Below are 21,555 nucleotides of genomic sequence, written 5' to 3' on the forward strand. Positions count from 1 at the left end.
AAAAAGGTGGGGCTTGAAAATGTCTTCAAGTGGGAAAATAACGACTATTAGTTGTCAAATCGACTTTAGGGCTATAGAGCCCAAAAGTAATAGTCTTGATTTTCAGACAACTTTACCAAATTGTCATACGTTTTATGCTGCGCAAAGATTTAATCTTGGCCATCACAAGAAGTTATTACCAAAGAAGAAGAAAAGCCAGTCAGTCACTCAATAGTGTCTGACAGTGAAGTCTAGCAAGTAAACGGGTTTCCTTGCATAATTTGAATATGAGGACACTGCTAACGTTTAAATTTCACAGATTAGGACATACATGACATACTCATAATTTCTGCAAAGTTCTACAGAATTTGAGGTTGGCTGCAAAAGGGACATAGTACCTTTAACTGCCACAGCCATAGGTGGTAACGTGCAACAAGGATTATTTTGATTAAGCGACTATTATTTCCCCGATATTTTGTCTTGGAAAGTTTATCTGAAATGTGTATGACTTAGGCATACATGGTATTTTAGACTACATAAAAGTTTAATGAAGGTTTCAGAAATCGAGAATAATCCAATAGATTTCCAGGACTAATGCTTTTGAGTTTTGGCCTTTACAAATTAATAGGTTAAGATGTATAGATACAAGGTTTTCCAGAACCCCGTTTCCCCCTACCCCATCCTCCAAACACGCCGATAACACACGGGTCAGGAGGAACTCCAAAGGTCCAGGTGTTTTGTGGATAAAATATGTATACAGCTGATGCTAAACAAAACAAAAAACGAACGATAAAATAATTTACACACGAAGCGAATGAATTTTTTTTGTTTGAAGTAGTAAAGATAAGTACGGTCTATGCATGAATTATCTTGACATGCGCATAATCAGCTAAGCGTGTGAAACCAGCGTATGTCAGTTTTAATGCAACTGAGAATTCACCACTATCAATTTGTTTTCTGTTCGCGAATCTGGCTGTGTATCTCCGTTACGTTCCTAAAAGTTTCGTACAAAAAAGTTATATGCTATAGGAGCTAACTTTTGGGCCATGGAAGAACTTAACCTTTCGTGAGGTGTTTATAGAGAGGATTCTTAACATTAACGTTCTTTACGAGTCAGCAGGTAAGTGTCTGCCTAATGAGTATCTCCAACACAAACAAAATAATTCCGACTTATGCCTGAAATTTTCGCATGTCTGTCTCACAAATAATTATGTCTGTCTCACAAATATTTATTACAACGGGAAAAATACTGATACATGAATAACGATAATGAAGCATTTTATTTTAGATCATATTGTGATACAACTTTCCTGTCAATGCTTGCTTGGAAATCTAGTTATTCACAGATTTCGCTCTGGTTGTACATTCGTGTGTACATTGACTGTATATTCAACAATGATGTGTAATCGTCCATGACCTAGCATCGTTTATCCATTCATGAATGAACATGCATTCAATCAGCAGATGTATGAGATTTATTGTATTATTACCAACGCTCTTTCTCTCCCTTTCCTTTCCTTCTCTGCAAGTCCTTCTTTTTTATTTTTATTATTTTTTTATTTTGTATTGTTGTATCTAAGTTGAGGGCTGCGGGCACATCAAGCTACTTTGCTTATTTCTGTAGCTCTCCTGCATCTAATGTATGTTAATTATGCATTCAATATATTTGTTTAATTTTGTTTATTATCTGTATAAAATTATATACACTTAAAATATTGTATCAAACCGTATTATGTTCATGAAAATGTATGATGAAAAAAAGAAAAAAGATGCAGAAACCATTATATCAAATCAAAGAATCATCGGACAGTGCATTGAGGGAATAAATTCTACGATACACATTTAATACTCGGATCTCTTAAAGGTACTATGTCCCTTTTGCAGCCAACCTCAAATTATGTAGAACTTTGCAGGAATTATGAATATGTCATGTATGTCCTATCTGTGAAATTTAAACGTTAGCAGTGTCCTCATATTCAATTTTTATGCAAGGAAACCTGTTTACTTGCTAGACTTCACTGTCAGACACTATTGAGTGACTGACTGGCTTTTTTTCTTCTTTGGTAATAACATACATGAAAAGAGTTGTAAAGGGTACATGAGCATATGTCTACATCAATAACCCACTTCTTGTGATGGCCAAGGTTAAACTGATTGAATCTTTGCGCAGCATAAAGCGTATGACCATTCGGTACAATTGTCTGAAAATCAAGACTATTACTTTTGGGCTCTATAGCCCTAAAGTCGATTTGACAACTAATAGTCGTTATTTTCCCACTTGAAGATATTTTCAAGCCCCACCTTTTTTAGGGAAGTTCTAAATTAGTATTATCTTTCAAATGCAGTTGGAATTTAACTTTTTAATTTTTTTGGCCTGCAAATGGGACATAGTACCTTTAATACTGTCCTTGCTTGGGTCGAAAGAGACAACTGTAGATAACAAGTCTCGTCTATGACCTACGCACCGGGCAAAGAGTTGATCGCTTAACTGGTCGATTGAGAGGCAATGGAACTATCTCTGATTTTATAATGGTAGAAAACTGACTTTCTATGACCATATCTAACTGATCATAATAATGATGATTAACAGTATTTATGGGGCACCATATTTTTCAAAGGGGCGTTAGGTCATAATAATACAAGAGACAGAAAATTAATTAAAAATCATAAGATACAAGCTTCAAAAGGGTCGTGTTTTAGGATAAACAAAGATAAACAGAGAACAAAATAAAAATAGGTGATCATACATAATGTACCTACATTCGCCGTTTAAGATATGGACCTGAAGATAACACCTATCAGTCCTGGCTTGAAGTGTTTTACATTGTTTAAGCGTTTTGGAGCACTGTGGTATATTGGTGAAAGCTCTTGACTCTCATTATGATAGGTCCTGGGTTTGTTGCTCACTCAGAGACTGTGTTTACCTACTTGTGGATAAGGGGATTTGCCCACATCAACTATGTTTGTTGGTCCTTTCGACTAATGTACGTGGCAAAGCTCGGGTAAAAACGGTTGCAGGGCCCGCAGGAAGAGCAGTAGGCTATTAATATGTATGGCTCGGTGTAAAAATGTCAGAGGTAAAAAAAAAATGTCGGGGTAAGAAACAGTGCCGCCATAATATTTCATCACTTTATCACACAAAATGTCGAGACGTAAAGCTATAGGACCAGTCTATTATATTCCCTTCTTCCATATCGTAATGTATATTTTATAAATGAATTTGTATTGTACTTCGTACGTGTCCTGAGGGTAATACAGCGTGGGAAAATAATTTTGAAACTTATATTTTGTGATCAGGTATGCATATATCAATTTCTAACATTTTTCGATATTTTGAATTGTTTGATGTTTTAATGCTTATTTGGTATTGAGGAAGTAAGTACATAGAATTTTAAGATTGAATGTTATAAAACGGAATCAGTTATAAAGATCGCATAGAAATTCCATAAATTCAGTCATCAGACCCTACTTCATGTTCATCCCACCAAAAACTGTTATGACAAGAAAACATTTAGAAAAAGACACGGATTCTTTTCCCCCCTCATCAATACTCTATTATATAAGTTTAACAAACAATATCAAAGCTTCGCTTGAAAAATATTAGATAGTGGGCCTACATGTATTCTGTCATGTGCTTTCGACTTTAATGCAGTACGTTCCGAAAGGCAGAATTATTGTATTTGTTGGGTTAAACATAACACAGTGTAACTTTATATAATAACATCATGGTTGTGATTAAGAAACGTGAGAGAAATACAGGTTAAAGTCCCTCGAATTCAACCGTTTTTTCCTGCCAAATTCATGATGCTTTTTCATTTCATGTGTAGGCCTAGACTTAATAACAAACATTTGTTGTCCTGTTAGCTGCCCATGAGCTCGTGGCAGTACATACATTGGTGAAGAAAAAACAACATATCACTCGAAATAGTTTTGAATATGAATGTTTTATTAACTACAATACACAACCAAAAATGAATTCTTGTAAAGTACAACAATGTGAATTATGTATGATCAGGCTCCATTTTGCAATGGTATTATGATTTATCATCCTAACTATGACTTAAGAATACCAAGATGAACAAATTTAACACCTGTTCTTGATGAGCAAGATACAACACGATCGAATCTATAAAACCAACTCGAGGGACAATTTCAATACCCTATCTATTGTATGTCCCATATAAATCATATGTTGGGATTACATAATAATAATAATAATAATAATAATAATAATAATAATAATATTGGATTCTTATACAGCGCATGTATCGACCTTGCAAGGTCCTCAAGGCGCTCCAACATTACCCGGCTATGCTAGGCTGCCGATTTCGACGCTCACAGCATTTCAAGGAATTCCTTCCTACCAACGTAATTGTCGTGTCATTGTCAAGGCTACTGAAATTGCCTGAGGTTGATTTTTCGAAAGTGGAAGCTTTGATCATCCATTCACTCATTCATCGGTTCATTGCTTCACATTAATGCATTCCATCTCCACTTCCCAATAAGGCAACTGTGGATAAATTTTCAAACTGAATGTAATGTAATTATAACTAAAAAGATCAAATTGTCTTAGACCTTTGCAGTGAACAACAATGATTTGTAATGATGACTTCTGTTTTGTGAAATCTAACAGTCGTACAACTTATGACATAGACAGTTGTGATAACTGACAATTCACTTACTGAAATGTATGAATGAAATTCATGATTGTATAGGCCTACTACTTGATTGCGAGGATATGTATATGCTTTGTCTGAATAATTATAATGTAGTCCAACATTTATCATTTGGGATGTGTTAAAAGTTGAATTTACATTTTAAAAAGAAATTAAAATTGTATTTCGCGCTTCAAAGGCTACACTATACTTCATATTCATGTACATGTAACTTTGAACATAGCGTGCCCAATTATCATTTCAAGCAGATTTATGACCCCCTCCCGCCTCTACCATGACTAAGTCACCTATTTTAAACTGATTCCAAATCATTTCCTTTCTACTAGAATCCATAATGTATGGACAAGTTGTTCCAATTATATTCGTAGCCGACTTCAAAAAACTGCAGCTGAAACATTGTTCCGCATAATAGCAATGGCTTATTGGAGGGGGAAATAATATCGTGCATGATTAATTAACACATAGGACTTTGTGCTTCATACTTCATAATTTGCACAGCTGTTCCGCAACGACTCAGCCAGCCGCTGAATAAGCGGGGGGGGGGGGGGGGGGGGGGGGGGGGGGGGGGGGGGGGGGGGGGGTAAGAGGACACTTTTTTTTTTTTTTTGGTCTCGAAATTTGAAAATTTGACATTTTGCTCCGTTGGGGGAGGGGGGGTAAGGTCAGCTTTTTTAGGTCAACCATGGGAATATTTTTTTTTTTTTTTTTTTAGAGAAATTTAGGGGGGGGGGTTTACACACACAAAATTACCAAAGGGAGGGGGGTTTAACCCCCAAACCCCCCCCCCCTGTGTACGCGCCTGGGGGTAAGAGGACACTTTTTTTTTTTTTTTGGTCTCGAAATTTGAAAATTTGACATTTTGCTCCGTTGGGGGAGGGGGGGTAAGGTCAGCTTTTTTAGGTCAACCATGGGAATATTTTTTTTTTTTTTTTTTTTAAAAAAAAAAAAAAAATCCAAAAGGTTTTTTTTTTAGAGAAATTTAGGGGGGGGGGGGGGGTTTACACACACAAAATTACCAAAGGGAGGGGGTTTAACCCCCCAAACCCCCCCCCCCCCTGTGTACGCGCCTGTGTGCCAGCATTGGCAAACAAGACAACCATACGCATATAATAACAGGAAATATGAATCTGAGATAACAACGCAAGAAAATTTCAATCTCATGTAAAATTATAATACTTCATAGTATGGGATAATACTGTATAGTACGGGATAGTATAGTGTAGTATAATGTCCAATCATAAGTGTCTTCAGCAACCCGTTTTAAGAAAATGATTAGGTATTTTATCGAATACATATTCCAGTCAGATACACTTTAGAGGCAGATATTTACAAACAAGTTGCGAATGGGAAATCAGTTATTACATTACTAGTTTAAATGTTTGTTTTTTAAGTTTGGAGGGTCAAAGTTTGAGATGTTTTTTCATTTGGAGGAGTTGGGAAATCTAAAATTACTTATTTCGAAATGTCACTCTGATTAACTGTTGGACAACTTTCCAAACTTGCTCCATTTTTGTGAGCAATACTTGTGTCAGTGGAAGATGTAACGTACTTGTACAGCTCCAGGAATAATATTAGAGAAAAGGAGTTTCATAATTTGTTTCCTATACCATAAATTATTGTATCGTACAGCGTCACAGTCTAACGGGACACAGATGACCGATATTCAATTTCAGATTCACCTATACTGAGTCATCTCATCAGTTATCTTTCTAATTATTTGTCCAATTCTTTCACAGTTTCAAAAACGTGTTTCTTCTTTTATTTCCTTTATTTGTTCACACATTGCCATCTTTGGATTGCCATGTGAAGGCCTCCACAAATGTGTTTCAAAATGAATTGTTGTTTGATATTTCACCAAACAGGATTAGAATATAATATGAAATATTTTCAAGGTATGACATTATTTAATAAAGTCTTTGGAAAGATGTCGAAATTAATTATATTAAACGGTAGGTTATACAGGGTGAAATGTGAGGAACTTATTAAAGCAGAAATTCAAAGAAAATCACAAATATGTCAACTAATGTATCACTAGAAACTGGTAAGCTAACAGATGGCCATCGTACAAGTTTTAGGTCAACTACATATCGGGTGATTTATTTAAAAAAAATACAAATACAACCACCTCCATAGCATCTGGGATATATAATACGAGAGATTCGCCAGAAAAACACGATGTTTTATAATGGACCAATACTGCCCAAGCAGACGACATCCCATACGAATGAACATAATTGAAAAGCTATTATTTCTCAAATTATAATGCGTTTAGTGTATATAAATATGATGGCATTTCAAACCATTCAAAAGGGGATATGAAACCGATTCTAATAACTAAAATCTTTTGTTTCTAAATACACAGGATATGGGTTAATTAACAATTAAAGAAACCAGACTTTCAAATTGAAAACCCCCCGGAATGATATTAAGGACGGCATTTGTTCCCTCTTGAAACGCCGAACATACCGCTGTGTGTGCAGCTGAATATACAACGGCGTCTTATTTGTTTACAAGCGACAGATTCCTTTATTTTTGTATCGCTGCATTTGTTATAAAAAAAAAACCATGCGCGGGGTTTAGAGTGAGGCCATACATTAAACATTATGCCTGACGCTAGTGAAGTAAGAGAAAGAACTCAAGAGAAGATGAAAAAACAGGCACTGAAAATGTGTGAGATGTCATGGGACATCGTCTGCTTGTGCAAATCATGTCCATCCTGTGATCGCACACATCTCAGCAGCGTTCGGAGAGCTCTTCAGGTGCTATGCCGGGGCTGTATTTAAGCGTTTTGTAATTTATAATAATCTTTACTTCGAATGTTTCCAAGCATTGAATTTTGATAACCTTGTCGAATCAAAGTTTCAACTTTGCAATAATGAAAATAAAGTTTTTTTTTAAATCAATGAATATATACTTTAAACAACTTAGCTTAGCTTAGAGGTTATACATATAGGTTCCCCTAAAATAAAAACTAATATTTGATATGAGTGGTTTGCAATGGTGAAGGACGTAACAACAATAATAATAGGTGGGCAAGAAAGTCTTAACATACGATAATTGAAACAAGCAAAAACAACAACAAAATTAATTGGCTACCAAAGTGAATGTCACGCTCGCCACTTTAAAATATTTCGGTCACCCGAGCGAGGCAGTAGACATGAACAATCATGACAATGTACAACAATAAGTAGGCCTTAGCCTAGACACAATATACCATTTCCAATATGCCTAGACGATTGTATTGTTTTACCCTCTTGTTTCCTCTTTCCGTTTCTTTCTCCGCCTCATGTACCCCTCCCCTACTCTGTCATTCCATGTTGGGACCTTTTAACCCCTAGTCACATATCTATGCGCTTGGTATTAGGTTTCAGATGTGCTGAGCTTTTCAATCAATGAAATAATATGGTTATTTCCATGTTGACTGTTGTACACAATAATATTGTAAGGGGAAAAAAACAATATTCAGCAGTTGTGTGTAATAGTGGGATCGAAACCAAAGACTCGGCAGAAGAGTGAAACCTCCCTGGCATTGCAATGATCCTACTCGTAGCGATAAATATTACGGTGAAATTACATGTATATATGATATGTTAACCATAATAGTCAATACTTGTTGGTACCTTAAATTATCATAACCAGAATAATGTAGGACCTTATATAACTCGCCAGCAAGCATTAAAAGAAAAAAAAAATAGCTTGTATCCTGACATCTCTTTCGAGAGGCGTATTTCTTCACTGTTTGTGTTGTTTTTTAACATTAATTCTCTTCTCATTTGTATTTCGTTTCTCACACAGAGTATGATAGGGTATATTATAAAATGATAAAGTAGATAATAATTTAGTGTAATGTGAGAGAAGCAAGAGTATGATACGATTCCTCGTGTGTGTTTTTTTTTAGTGGATTAAATATGCTTCCCTGCATGCCTTGCTCTGATTACATAACCATATATCTATATCATGCAAGGGCCCTATAACATAAGAGATATGATCGATTTATTCCTTCTAAGATTAATCGTATCCCCTTTAATCAAATGAAACTTTACATTAAATAATAACTTACGATTATCAATGATTGTAAGATGCAACTGATTGCAGCAACATCGAGGAAAATAGATCTTTACAATTAAATGTAAGTCGATGTTTATATTACATGCCCCATTATTGTATCTCAAAGCTGTATGTGGTGGATATTATTTTAGTTTTTTCTCCATGATATTTTACTCTCTTTCGCTCAACACGGGCTCAAACAATGACGACACTGTGTGAGCTTTAGATTCAGGAAAATATTTGGGGAAAAATGGAAAATTTATGAAACGTAAAAACCGTAAAGTCCTCGACACTATTAAATCTGATTTACGCAATTTGTTTGCATACAATTATCATTATTAGTGGATGTCATTAAATTATGTAGGTTATGTCTTCAAATCGTAAAAAGGTTGTAAATAGCTCACGAATTCGAATAAGGTTAATATGATAAATTACCCTGTTTCTCTATTCACATGTTTGACGATTCGTTCATCCAAAAGTATTAATAGATGGATTTCATATTTTAATGATGCTTTGCTAATATGGTCTTCTTTGGCAACTACTCAGTTCAGTTGATACATTAGCCGAATTATTTGCCACAAATAATATTATTATCATTCATTCTGGAATTGTATGAAATATCATCTCACCTTGTGAACTGGCATAGGGTGGATGGGAAATGAGTTTATATTCCAGATTGTGTTAAATTCGTTTATAAACAAAACTAGCATTAGCAAACATATGCTCGATCAACTTCGAGTTATCATCGATAATCTCCATGCGTGTTCCAAATCATTGGACATTTGGCTTGTCATAGGCCTACTCGTCACTAGGCACGCTTCGTAGTCAAAACACTGCTTCTGCAGATCTGAGACTTCTCATGATTTTTCGTTTTTATTAAATTAGATGCCGATTTTCACATATCTGGCGTTCTCAAAGTACTACATTCGCCATCTGTGTTGTTTTGTGAGCAATTGATATGAATAGTAATCATAAAAGGTACGTGTCTTTAACAAATAGGCTGCTTGAGTCGACGTTACATTTACAATGATTGATGGTAGGTAGGCGGCTAGTATATGCTGAAATATCATTGCTTAATACGTGCATGACATTTTCCATACGGACAGCTGATTCCTACATTTTGAGTAATAACAACTCGCATACGGTTTTCATTTCTACTCTGGTTTACAATAAAGTTAAATTAATTTCCTAACCTCTGTGCTATATCCCACAAACAGAAAACAATCTTCTGTGTGCCCATGCCTTGAGCCATAATGCATGGCCTTACAGAGGATTTTTTTGTTGGGGACCGGGGTAAAATGCAGTGAATTATTGATAATTTATTGCATTTACTTTGTGTGTTTTTTATTTGTGGGAACTGCCCCCTACCCTAGCTCTCGCTGCGTACAGTCATGGTTCTGTAGCAAAGCAGGATCAAAACCATATCGATGTGCTATATTAGTACCCTTTTGTGGAGGCATTAATCCTCATTACTGTCATTTATGACTTAAGGGCGTAGGTCCCTAGTTGATAAGCATATTAGCATGCACATGCTTCAGCAGTCACGCAAAACAAACACCGGCAAATTATTATTCAATAAAATCTGAGAATGTATACTATTATCTAGATCTATTAGGAATAAATCATTGTCAAAAAAATTCCATAAACTGGGGTAAAAAAAAATTATTTCAACTTTAAGAGCAACAGTGTATCATTGATATTCGTTGCAATATACGTTTATCAGCATTGCTTTAGCCTAAAAATGTATTTATACATAATCTCGAGTATGAATCTAGCTATAACGTAGGCATACAGGGTTATTTAGTTCGGGCAAAACAAAAGGAGATCGAACAGGATAAACCGTCAATCCTGTCGGCAACAATGTGCTGGCCTATTATCATACATTCACTTCGTGTAGAGGTATTATGTATTTGTACTTGTCTTCCTCGTTGACGGATCCAGGAATCTAGTTGAGAGTGGGAGCATGAACCTGAACATTCTTGGACAAGCCCCCTCCCAACCCCCTCCCCCTACTCCCCCAAAACTTTTAAAAGCGCATCAGATTTTTGGGATGCCTTTTCCGGAACAAAGGGAAACACTCTGACATGTAAAACAAAAACAAACAAAAAAGTGGGGGGGGGGGGGGGGGGGTATCAGAGTGCTATAACACTATATATAATTTGCTGATGTTCCAGAATTTATGCGTAGATTTGGGTAGTGATATTTCATTGATATTCGTTGTAATCAATGATGTACATTTATTTGGATTGCTTTATCCTAAATATGTATTAGTGGATATATGAATCTGAAAAGTCTTTGATAAAACCACTGCCGCCTGTCCCCCCCCCCCTAAAAAAAAATTCAGGTCTGACAAACGATGAAAGGTTTAATCAGATTTCGGGGTGCCTTTGTTAATCTAAATTAGCCACAGAGGGGGTACATTTAAAAGGCGGCTGACCTACGTCGAATGGCACAATGATATACCATATTTTGCCGGGAGGCACGTGATCCGCCACTGCATGCACCTTTTTATAATTTTCTTTGCAGGAGTGAATGACCGAGCTCAAAGCCGAAGCCAAACACAGTCAAAGAGTGCACATCATCGGAACATAATTAGAGCGATGGGACGACCATCTGCTTCTGGTCTGTATACAGACGGGATGAAAGCACGAAACCACGAAAACACCATATTCATGAATGAATGATTTCTTTCAAAATCAGTTCGGGCTATTCCTTTCCCGCGGTCCAACTAGTTTGGGCATATATCACACAGATTATGAACAACACGTGCCTTACGTATTGTTTGATGAGTAGACCTCATTCTGATCGCCTATGTTTTACCTTTGAGTGCGTGCGCATGCGCGCGCTCACCCCACAAATTCACCTAATGAAATTTCTGACGTCATCGAAATATTATTAGACAAATAATTAGTACTGGTTGCATAAGACTCATAAACGGAAGTTTGGTGTGATATGCATTATTATTATTTAATTGTGTTTGTTAACGCTCAGTCTAAGTGCACTGCTAATCTCGTTTCATTTTTCGTCACTTCGCACGAGTGACAGTCAAAATCCAATAAGTACCAGAGGAGGAAGTGTAAGGCTTGCGTTAAACATCATGTGCATTAAAATATTTCTATTGGAATAGGACTTGTTTAAGTCAATCCTACATATTAAAATATATTCTCAGTTTATAAGTTTGTATTTCATGGATAGCTTAAAGCGAGGAGGTTTGTCTATGCACCTGGATTTAAGTAATTTAACCTGAGCTGATTTAAGTAATTTAACCTGAGCTGAATGATGCAAGCGATTTCTTATCCTCCGCTACCAACAAAGGGTCTCGTCGTCAAGACCATGAATGTGACCCTCAAGTTAACCCTTGTAACTTGACATACCGGATTATAATACTGCAGGGGTTCATGTACATGTAATGAGAAACCCGTTTTCGTTACGAGACCTATCATCATGAGTCATGACTGTCGTGCATACCGGCATCTAATGCACAAGCCGTCATCCTTTATTACTGCCCTGTTACACTGTATTCACAATAAATATATTTTGTTTAAAAAAAATGTATTTAAATAAATTTGTAAAGGTCTTCCATCATATACCAGGTACTGTCCATACCGTGCGAACATATATATTTTCATGAACAATCGCATACATGTAGATTGTGTAGATTGTTTAATTTAAACATGCCCTTATAACTCATTTGTTCGAAGCAGCTTTCCAGTAGATTTAGATTTACTTTCACACAAGTGTAGTTGTTCATTTTATGTGTATTTTTGTGTACCGGTACTTATAGTTTTTCTTCTCTATGCGCCTCGAACACATTAGTCATGTGGAGTTGGCGCATTACAAATACGCTATATTATGTAGCTTTAGCGCTGGAAATACTGTTTGTTTCATGCATTTATACTTTGTTTGATAACCATTAAATATAGGTTATCGTTTTTCCTGAAATATATTTTCATACCTTAAAAATTAATTAAAACGAATGAATTTAAGTTACTGGAACACTGCCAAACGCTAATCAAATTGGCAGCATCTATGACCTGCATATTTTTTTAAATGGTGGACTGCATGGAAGGATTATATTTTCGTTGATATGCAGGCATTGTAACAGATGTAGAATCTTCTGCCAAGGTATGTTGTTGCATTTCGAAATAGAAACCTAGCTATAGCTATCTTACACAAGAAAAGAAACTGCATTTACTAAATTTCGCGCGTGCACGCAATATGCCTGGTAAACAAAATAGCAGAATTCTGAATTCAATTGACCTATACGCTACGACCTACATACCGTAACCTCTCTTATCTTTCTCATGCGAAATATTCTTTTTTTGCGAACCTTGTAGCAATCTCGGTACCACCAATATCATCGTGCACATATCTATTGAGATTTTGTTGAATCAAGTTTGTTTCTGCTCTCATTTATAATTGAAATAACAGTCTTATATTGAGTAGCCACGTTTGCTGATCTTGTCATTATTTGCGTCGTGTTTTGCTGACTGTAGCGTCTTCATTTATAATGTTACGTTATTCAAAAGCCAGATCAAACAAAATGCATTCCTATAATTTTAGCGAAATGTGATCATACACGTCTGGTACTACCAGTATATTTAAAATTCAACCATTATATTGTTATACCTTATAAATCCACTGCAACCGTTATAGTTGTAGCAGGGCATGTGGTGTAAGTCTAATTATGCTTTTTTTTTCATTCTCTTATAATCATACTCTCCTATAGCTCAAAACAAATAGTACCTAGAGAGGCACCAACAAAATAATGGTGAAATATGTTTGAGTCTCGTGCAATATGTATATCTTCCATTGCCACTGGACATACGTTTCTGCATTCCTAACAATGTTTATGTGAATAGCGATTTGGTAATTTGGATTTGATTTGACTGGTTTAATATTGTTATGGTTTGACTAATAAAGTTTACATTTAAAGCATAAGAAATGTCAACACTGAAATACAAATATAAGCCCATACTTTTACAGAATAACCAATGAAAGCTGACAACCCTAAAAAGAAAAGTGTGGTAGTTTCACATCATTTAAAGATTATATAAAATGCAAGACTTCTTTTGATGTTATAGACAGCAAGGAATTTTTTTTTTACATGTTTAGTTACTATTTACATTCTTATCAATGCTTATCAATATTGGAATGTGACTATTGTATGTTTATAAAGAGAATTCCAAGATTGTATGTCATTAAAATAAAAATATAGAAATATGAAAATATGGCTTTTCACTTGTATCATGTTTATTATTGGCGAATCCAGGGAGAGAATAGCTGCCCCCTAAATTGCTCCCAAAACGAGTGAAAGAAGAATGGAGAGGAAATAAACAAAAGAGAATAAAAATGGAAGGAGAGATACAAAAAGAAGAAGGAATAACAATAATAGTGTAGCTAAGAGTTATGGTCTTCAGTATATATTCCCCAGCGTAATTAACTGTATAATGTGTTAAATAAAACGAGCCCCCAATTTCCACCTTAAACGTGTTCGGACTTCTGCAAACCAAAAAACACTCTATAGATTTTTACTGGATGCCTTTTGTAGATAGTTCTAGATTCAAAATAATCGTGCAAGAAAATAAAGAGGTCAAAGATTATTAGCATTATCGTGGTCGCAAAGAAAACGAAATCAAAAAGTTGGAGTGAAGTGGATATTTCACCTGGCTCTATACGTTTCAAGTCATGTTTACTCAACGACCTTGTCACAAAAACTAAGTTCCGAAACTTAAAGAAAAAAATTGTTGTTTTTTACAAATCAAGGTCTGACGAGTGCAGGATACGGTTACCAGTGGCGGATCCAGGGGGCCCGGCCCCCTCCCCCCTGGGGAAAAAACGTGTAAAAATACGTTAATTTTACTTTTTTTTTTAGTTGCCCCCCCCCCTTCATGGGGAGTGGGTGCGATTTTTTCAAATTTTCGAGGGCAAAAAAAAATAGTGCTCACTACCCCCCCCCCCCCGACATTGGTTTATGTTTCTCATCTTTATGAGCGATATATTGGCCGGCACGATTTTCAAATTTCTGCACACTAAATTTCAAACTGATTTCAAATTTGGGCCCCCTCCCCTAAGAAATCCTGGATCCGCGCCTTCCGGTTACGGTCGGAGTGTATTAAACATTCAGAAACTTCCGGCCAACGATACCGAAAGTCCTAAAGGTCCTCGCCGCTGACAATGCAAATTAGTACTGTAGATTTGTTTTTGTTTTAATAGGAATATGAAAGAAAAAATTCGAATGAAGGAAATATTGAGAGAAAAACAAGGCTGTACCTTGTAAAAAGGACACACCCATGTTTGTTTTTCCTTTTGAAATGAACCTATTGCTGAATTTAGAAAGAATCCGTAACAAAGCCGTCATCCATTAATATGAAAGAAGCTCATTTAGCCCATTCTTCAAAGTGACCGACGATGAATTAATTTTAGGTGTAAAAAATAATAAAATTTGAACGCTGTAAAATACATGTTTATGACTGAAAACTAAATGAACAGTAGGAAAACTAGATCCCTGAATGTAAGAGAGAGACAGGAAGAGAAAGAAAAGGGATTAGTTTTGAAAGCTAAATTTGAAAATTTCACCCGGATAATATATTAAAGGAAATTCTGTTTGTCATGAATATGGTATAAAAGCAAAAGTACATTAAATAAACAGAGGAAATGACTTGCTTTATTGCAGTAGGGGCGTTCTATCTTGATTTCGGAAAATGTAGGGGAGGCCGAGGGGGGAATGCATCCGCCTGCATTGATCCCTGGTTCCGCCGCCCCTGTTTAAAGCTTTTAAATATAGACCTCTGCTTTAACTATCATGCGGTAGTATAGCGAACCTGAATCCTACTTCTAAACACTTACATACTTAAGGTATGAACCAGAGTTAGAAACGCCCCCTCTCAAAAAACTGAAATGGAAGCTCTTATTAACAATCATGTGAAAGAATATGTTTTGACTAATATACGTGATGATACAAATTTTGCCGGGAAACCGCCTACTGATTGATGTATTTGGTAAATTATTATATCTATCCGGACCGGATAGATATCCCACACGTGACGCGTAGTCCCATATACATCTTTCTGTGTACAGTGTTTGTCAATTTACCAAGACTAGGCCAAATTTCTTATCATTTTGATGATACCAGAACCTTGCAGTACAGACCAATATTTATATGCTAGATGATCAACCTTTTCTGATCGATTCCACAACGTTTCTTTCACAATGCAATCGAATGACCAGAACTGGTCTATATCTTTAACCATTGTTCATAATATCTTTTTAAAAACTTTTGCTTCACTTAGAAACTTGTAAACATCTCTACGAACTGCGTAGCTGTGCCGACACACTCCAGGCACTATGATCATACACAATCAGATTGCAGATTTCTACCGATGAAGCTTTGACAATGTGTTTTCGAGTGAAGATGTTCAGGTAAAATAGAACGTATACGTGTAATATGTATCAATATTCCATTGATTTCCTTGGCCCATATAATTGGTACATTAGTATACATGTATATAATTGTGACTGCATTTGAGGCTAAAGAAAATAAACGATAGAAAAGGGGAGCTTTTTTAACATGTATTCTTGCATCAGTTGCTCCGTTCATTTCACCCCGTGAAAACTATCAATAAGACACAAATGAAAGCCTCATAAATATATGTGAATAATAACATGAGTTATAATCTATGCAAACATCAGCTACAATATGTCTGTATTTGGTGTTTAAGCTTAGACGAAGTATTAATAATAAACGTGAATGCAACAATTCTCCTCTCAACGCAGTAATATTTGATACGTTAAGACTTTCTGATGTTTCTTTTTAGAAATTCCAGACTCTGAGAGCTAAATTAGCATTTCTTGTCATAACTATCAAGATAAATTAAATATCCAACAGCTTGACATAAATCATCATACCATTCGCTATTAACACTGTTTTAAATCTAGAAATTGACTGGATAAATTATACATGCAGTTTGGCCTGGGCCTGACCTACATAGTGTGACCTTGGCATTCACTTTGACATACATTACAACTTCACTCTTCAAATTGTAAATTATACACAGAAATCGGTACCTATAAAGTGTCATATGGTTATGCCTTATTTTTCCCACAGACTGGATTCCTGTTTGCTTTATATCTTTTACACCTGGAGCATTTGGACTCTGGCTTCGACAACTGTAAAATGCACTAGTAAGATTTGTTTTCTATTTTTAAAGATGTTATGATAAACGTATTCAATGTACCGTAGATAATGTGAATACAATGTTAAAACGTGTCTGTCAACTTACATGAAGAATAATGTAAAGCCTTATAATCATACTGCCCCCTTAAGTATAATAAGTTAAGTCCTGCTGAATAGTTTGCAAATATATTAGTGGTTAAGGCTATTTGCCTTTAGTTCATTGCTTATTATGAGTTTGGGTTTGGGGGAGCGCCAGTGAGAATAATTATTTGGCTCAGAATATTGTCTGCTAAGGGCTGTTAGAGTGTTGATTCATTATTGTTTTAGCACTAGCTAAATACCTCTTTTGCCATTAGCACACGGTATCATGTTTATACCTATGTTTACATTGTATGTAACCCCAATGGAAAATCAATTTATTTCGACATGTTGACAATTTAATTTCATGAGTACGTTTTTTGTTTTAAATATATAGTGGAACTCGGATTGTTTAACTTGACGCGGCGTCTACTTTGAGTGAGCTTGATAACGCACATTTGTTCAGCTAAAAATCCTCCCTTTCAAAATCTGATGTAGAAGAAGAAAATCATGTACACCAAAATCAGGTGCTTAAATACGCAGTCATGATAATCAACCTCCTTAGAACTTTAGTCCTGCATATCCCATTCTTCTTTAGTTTTCATTTCGTTCACATAAGGCTTAATTCAGGATACACGAATTACGCATCTCGCAATGTTTGACACAAAAGTTTGTTTTTATTCACTACACAGATCTGACTTTGGTTTGCACAAAGAGTATCATAATTACATCCCCGAACTATCCTTTGCGTTACCCCAATGGTGCATCGAAGGAGTGGTTTATCACAGCACCTCCTAATAGGAGGATTCTCGTCACTTTTAATGACTTTAGCTTGGAAGATACCCTTGACTTGATTATAATTCGGGACATGTCTGATATAAAGACCTACACAGGTGAGAATAAGCAATTCACTCCCTATCTGACGTCAAGCCATACTCTTCATATTGAGTTCACCTCAACTCGAAGTGGCAGAAGGACAGGATTCAATATTACAGTCTCATGTAACGAACTTTCAAGTAAGTCCACTCGTAAGTTCACGATATGTAAAATAGTATTCTGTGAATGATAACATAGTTTAAACACAGCTTGAATCTCTCTTCAGGTAATCTGTTTTATGTACGTTATTCGCTTTCATTCTCCCTCTTCTGTCTTCCTCTCCTGTAGGTTAATGTTGTGCTTTTCCTCTTTGACGGTATTTTCATGCGATTTGGGCGTATTACCTAAAATAACACAATGCATTGTATTGTATCGTATTTCAATATCATTTTATTTGCTTAGTAAGATAAAATCATCGAACATGCAGTTAAATCATGGACCTACTATAAGTCCATGGTTAAATGCTGGAATTGTTCAATTTACAGACTACATGTTCATTTACCTTTATTTTCAAAGTAAAAAGTACTTTGTACAAGTGCATATACACGTACTTCCGTTGTTGCTCACAATTTAAATCTATAATATGTCTCTTCAAGTTTAAATCTTATTATATTAGCGCTTTGTTCTTCAATTCAAGTTTAATTTGGGCTTAGATTTACTTTTGTATTTGGAATGACTATTTACTGAAAGTCAATTCTTTGAAGGTCTGCAGCACTAATATCGAAATATTCTCTCATTAGATGCCCTTTCTGGTCGTTTAATGGACGGTGCTTCACCAGCAGAAGGATTTCTCGAGCTACCCACACAATCTGGTGAATGGAAGAGAGTCTGTGAAGACAGCTTAACCGAGACTGTGGCAGGGGTGATCTGTGGAGAACTTGGCTATCCTGGTTTCAAGGAGATCTCATACGAGAACTCCACATGTGCATCTGATCGTCTAGAAGGCACCTGTACAAGAGCTCCACGTTGCAACCCTAGTTCGTATAACTTTTTCTTCTCTTAAGTATTGATAGAATATTCAAAGTGAGCACTTTTACTATTTTCTTAAAGTTTATCTGTACTAGTTTATAGGAGGGATTAGACCACGCTGCAAGGTGGCTAGACAGGTGGTTATCTCATCAACTCAGCTCTCAATTAACGTAAGAAAAAGAGGATCATGGGGGACCAATGGTCACCGATTTGGCATTGTTTTCTATATAGAGGGAGCAAGTAGCTACAAGTAGGACAGTGTGGCTTTAATACATATTAAATATTTTCCAGTTCAACATTTCTAGATTCGATTTACGATGTGTATTAATACATGTTTCTACAGATACATATCGTCTGATGGATTGCGCAGCAGAGCATTCAATGTGCTCGTCTGAGAATGGCGTCAAAATAAAATGTCATGGTGAGTCAAGATATCTCTCGTTTGTCCTAATTTCTGTATAAGATACGTAAAGGCTCTTTTGTGAAAAAGTTTGAAAAGAAGTGAGGATTATTCCTAAATAAGCAATTTTAACCTTCCTTTAATTTGTAATTGTTGATTAGATTTGCCTTTTGCGAAAGGGCTAGGCTGAATAATAAAATAAAATGTTTACATAATTCTATATTTCTGAAACCTTAGAAAAGTTTAAGTAAAAAAAAAAATCAGTCTGGTTCCATTGAACGATGATGTTGAATGTTTGAGAACAACCACGAATGCCTTTATTAAAGGCTTGATGCGGGAGAGGGAGGGAGACAGGCATAGAGAAAGGCAGAGAGACAGAGACGAAATACTAAATGTACCTACTGTAGACGCCCTCCTACTCCTCATCATCATTACAAGGGTTTGCTTATTATCATATGTGTGTGTTTGTTTGTTTCTACATTCAAGTATCTTCTTGGGTTTTTTCCACAGAGCCAGGATATAAAGGATGCTATGAACTCGAAACCATGACAGAACAGAACGGATTTACTTTCTCATCGACTGCACGTTGTATCAATTCGTGTAAAACACACGAAATCCAAACTATCGCTATTACGAATCACGTTGAATGTTTTTGTTCCACATCTGCCGAAGTCCAGTTGGTAGATGCACCGAAGTGCAGCGAAGAAACAACGTCGCTATCAAAAATGGAAGTTTATGACGGTAGGCATATGCATACGATCGAAAACACTTTCAAGAAATAAACTAAAGAGCCATTTCAAAACTGTATTGTAATTATCATGTACCGATAATGTAATATGGCATTGTCCTGTTCACACGTTTGAACAGGTAAGGCACACGACTGTCTTTGCGATCAGTCATAAGAGGATACCATCAAACTTTACGTTGGTACTCTTCTTGGAATTTTACTTCTCACTGGAATCATCTATCAAGTTATGTCCAGAACGGACCTTAGAAATATAAAAATCATTTGATAATTGTTATTTGGTATTAAAGGTACTATGTCCCTTTTGCAGCCAACCTCAAATTCTGTAGAACTTTGAAGGAATGATGGATATGTCATGTATGTCCTATCTGTGAAATTTAAACGTTAGCATTGTCCTCATATTCAAATTATGCAAGGAAACCCGTTTACTTGCTAGACTTCACTGTCAGACACTATTGAGTGACTGACTGGCTTTTTTCTTCTTTGGTAATAACATACATGAAAAGAGTTGTAAAGGGTACATGAGCATTTGTCTACATCAATAACCCACTTCTTGTGATGGCCAAGATTAAACTGATTGAATCTTTGCGCAGCATAAAACGTATGACTATTCGGTACAATTGTCTGAAAATCAAGACTATAACTTTTGGGCTCTATAGCCCTAAAGTCGATTTGACAACCAATAGTCATTATTTTCCCATTTGAAGACATTTTCGAGCCCCACCTTTTTAGGGAAGTTCTAAATAAGTATTATCTTTCAAATGCAGTTGGAATTTAACTTTTTCATTTTTTGGGCCTGCAAATGGGACATAGTACCTTTAAAGCATGCATGTCATTGTGTTTACATTTCCAGAATGTCTTGGATTTTCTTGGAGAATTTTGTAAATACCATATTTATCGTAAATCTAAAATGTGAAAGTGTTCACAAAACGTATTTTATAAACCCTCTGCCTCTGACGAAATCAGAACCGATGAATTTCTCACAATAATCAGATCTCATACCTCTCTTTTATAGCTTCTATAGGTTTCTGTGAGGAGCTGAATGACACGATTGGTGGATCTTGGGATTCTAACATCACATGGTTTGGTTCTATCGTTCTTCTTACATGTATGGATGGATACAGTCTGAAAGGAAATGGAACCCTGCAATGTGTGCCGGAATTAACACCATATTATCCCGTATGGAACGACACAATTCCAGATTGTACAATGGATGGTAGGTGACGACAGCCAACACTTTTTATTTTGTGTTTATCTTGTCTTATAATAGATCTTATTGTCATATATCGAGAGTTTTCTTTCGAGAAAAAACAATAAGCTGTGCATACCTTATTGCTTGTTCATTCATTTGTTGATTCTAAGGAGCAACTAATATCCTTTATAGTGAAACCTTCTTCATATCTTTACCGCCACGGATGACTGAGCAACAATATTTTTAAAAGGATTGTCAAAATCTGCTTGTACCAAGTTTTGTTTTTTCAGTCCAAAGAACATTGCTGACTTATTCGACTTGATTTGTGTGCATTTGAATGTGAAAGGTGCCAATGTGAGCTCAGACTCCATTAAAGGCTCATTCACAGGCAAAATTTACGACATTTTTTGTTTTGTT

General features: G+C 35.9%; 1 protein-coding gene across 1 annotated transcript; it reads left to right on the forward strand.

Annotated features, from left to right (window-relative positions):
• The first annotated feature begins 12,762 nt into the window (after nucleotides 1-12,762).
• LOC105442793 lies at nucleotides 12,763-21,171 on the forward strand. Its single transcript, XM_011675347.2, has 8 exons — nucleotides 12,763-12,827; nucleotides 15,995-16,124; nucleotides 16,810-16,886; nucleotides 17,649-17,972; nucleotides 18,573-18,809; nucleotides 19,145-19,222; nucleotides 19,712-19,942; nucleotides 20,962-21,171. Exons 2-8 carry the CDS (start codon nucleotides 16,099-16,101, stop codon nucleotides 21,168-21,170), a joined length of 1,182 nt encoding a protein of 393 aa, XP_011673649.2. The 5' UTR covers nucleotides 12,763-12,827; nucleotides 15,995-16,098; the 3' UTR covers nucleotide 21,171.
• The last annotated feature ends 384 nt before the right edge of the window (nucleotides 21,172-21,555 follow it).

The sequence above is a fragment of the Strongylocentrotus purpuratus genome, unplaced genomic scaffold (genome assembly GCF_000002235.5).
Source record: "Strongylocentrotus purpuratus isolate Spur 01 unplaced genomic scaffold, Spur_5.0 spur5_scaffold_7, whole genome shotgun sequence".
NCBI lineage: Eukaryota > Metazoa > Echinodermata > Echinoidea > Camarodonta > Strongylocentrotidae > Strongylocentrotus > Strongylocentrotus purpuratus.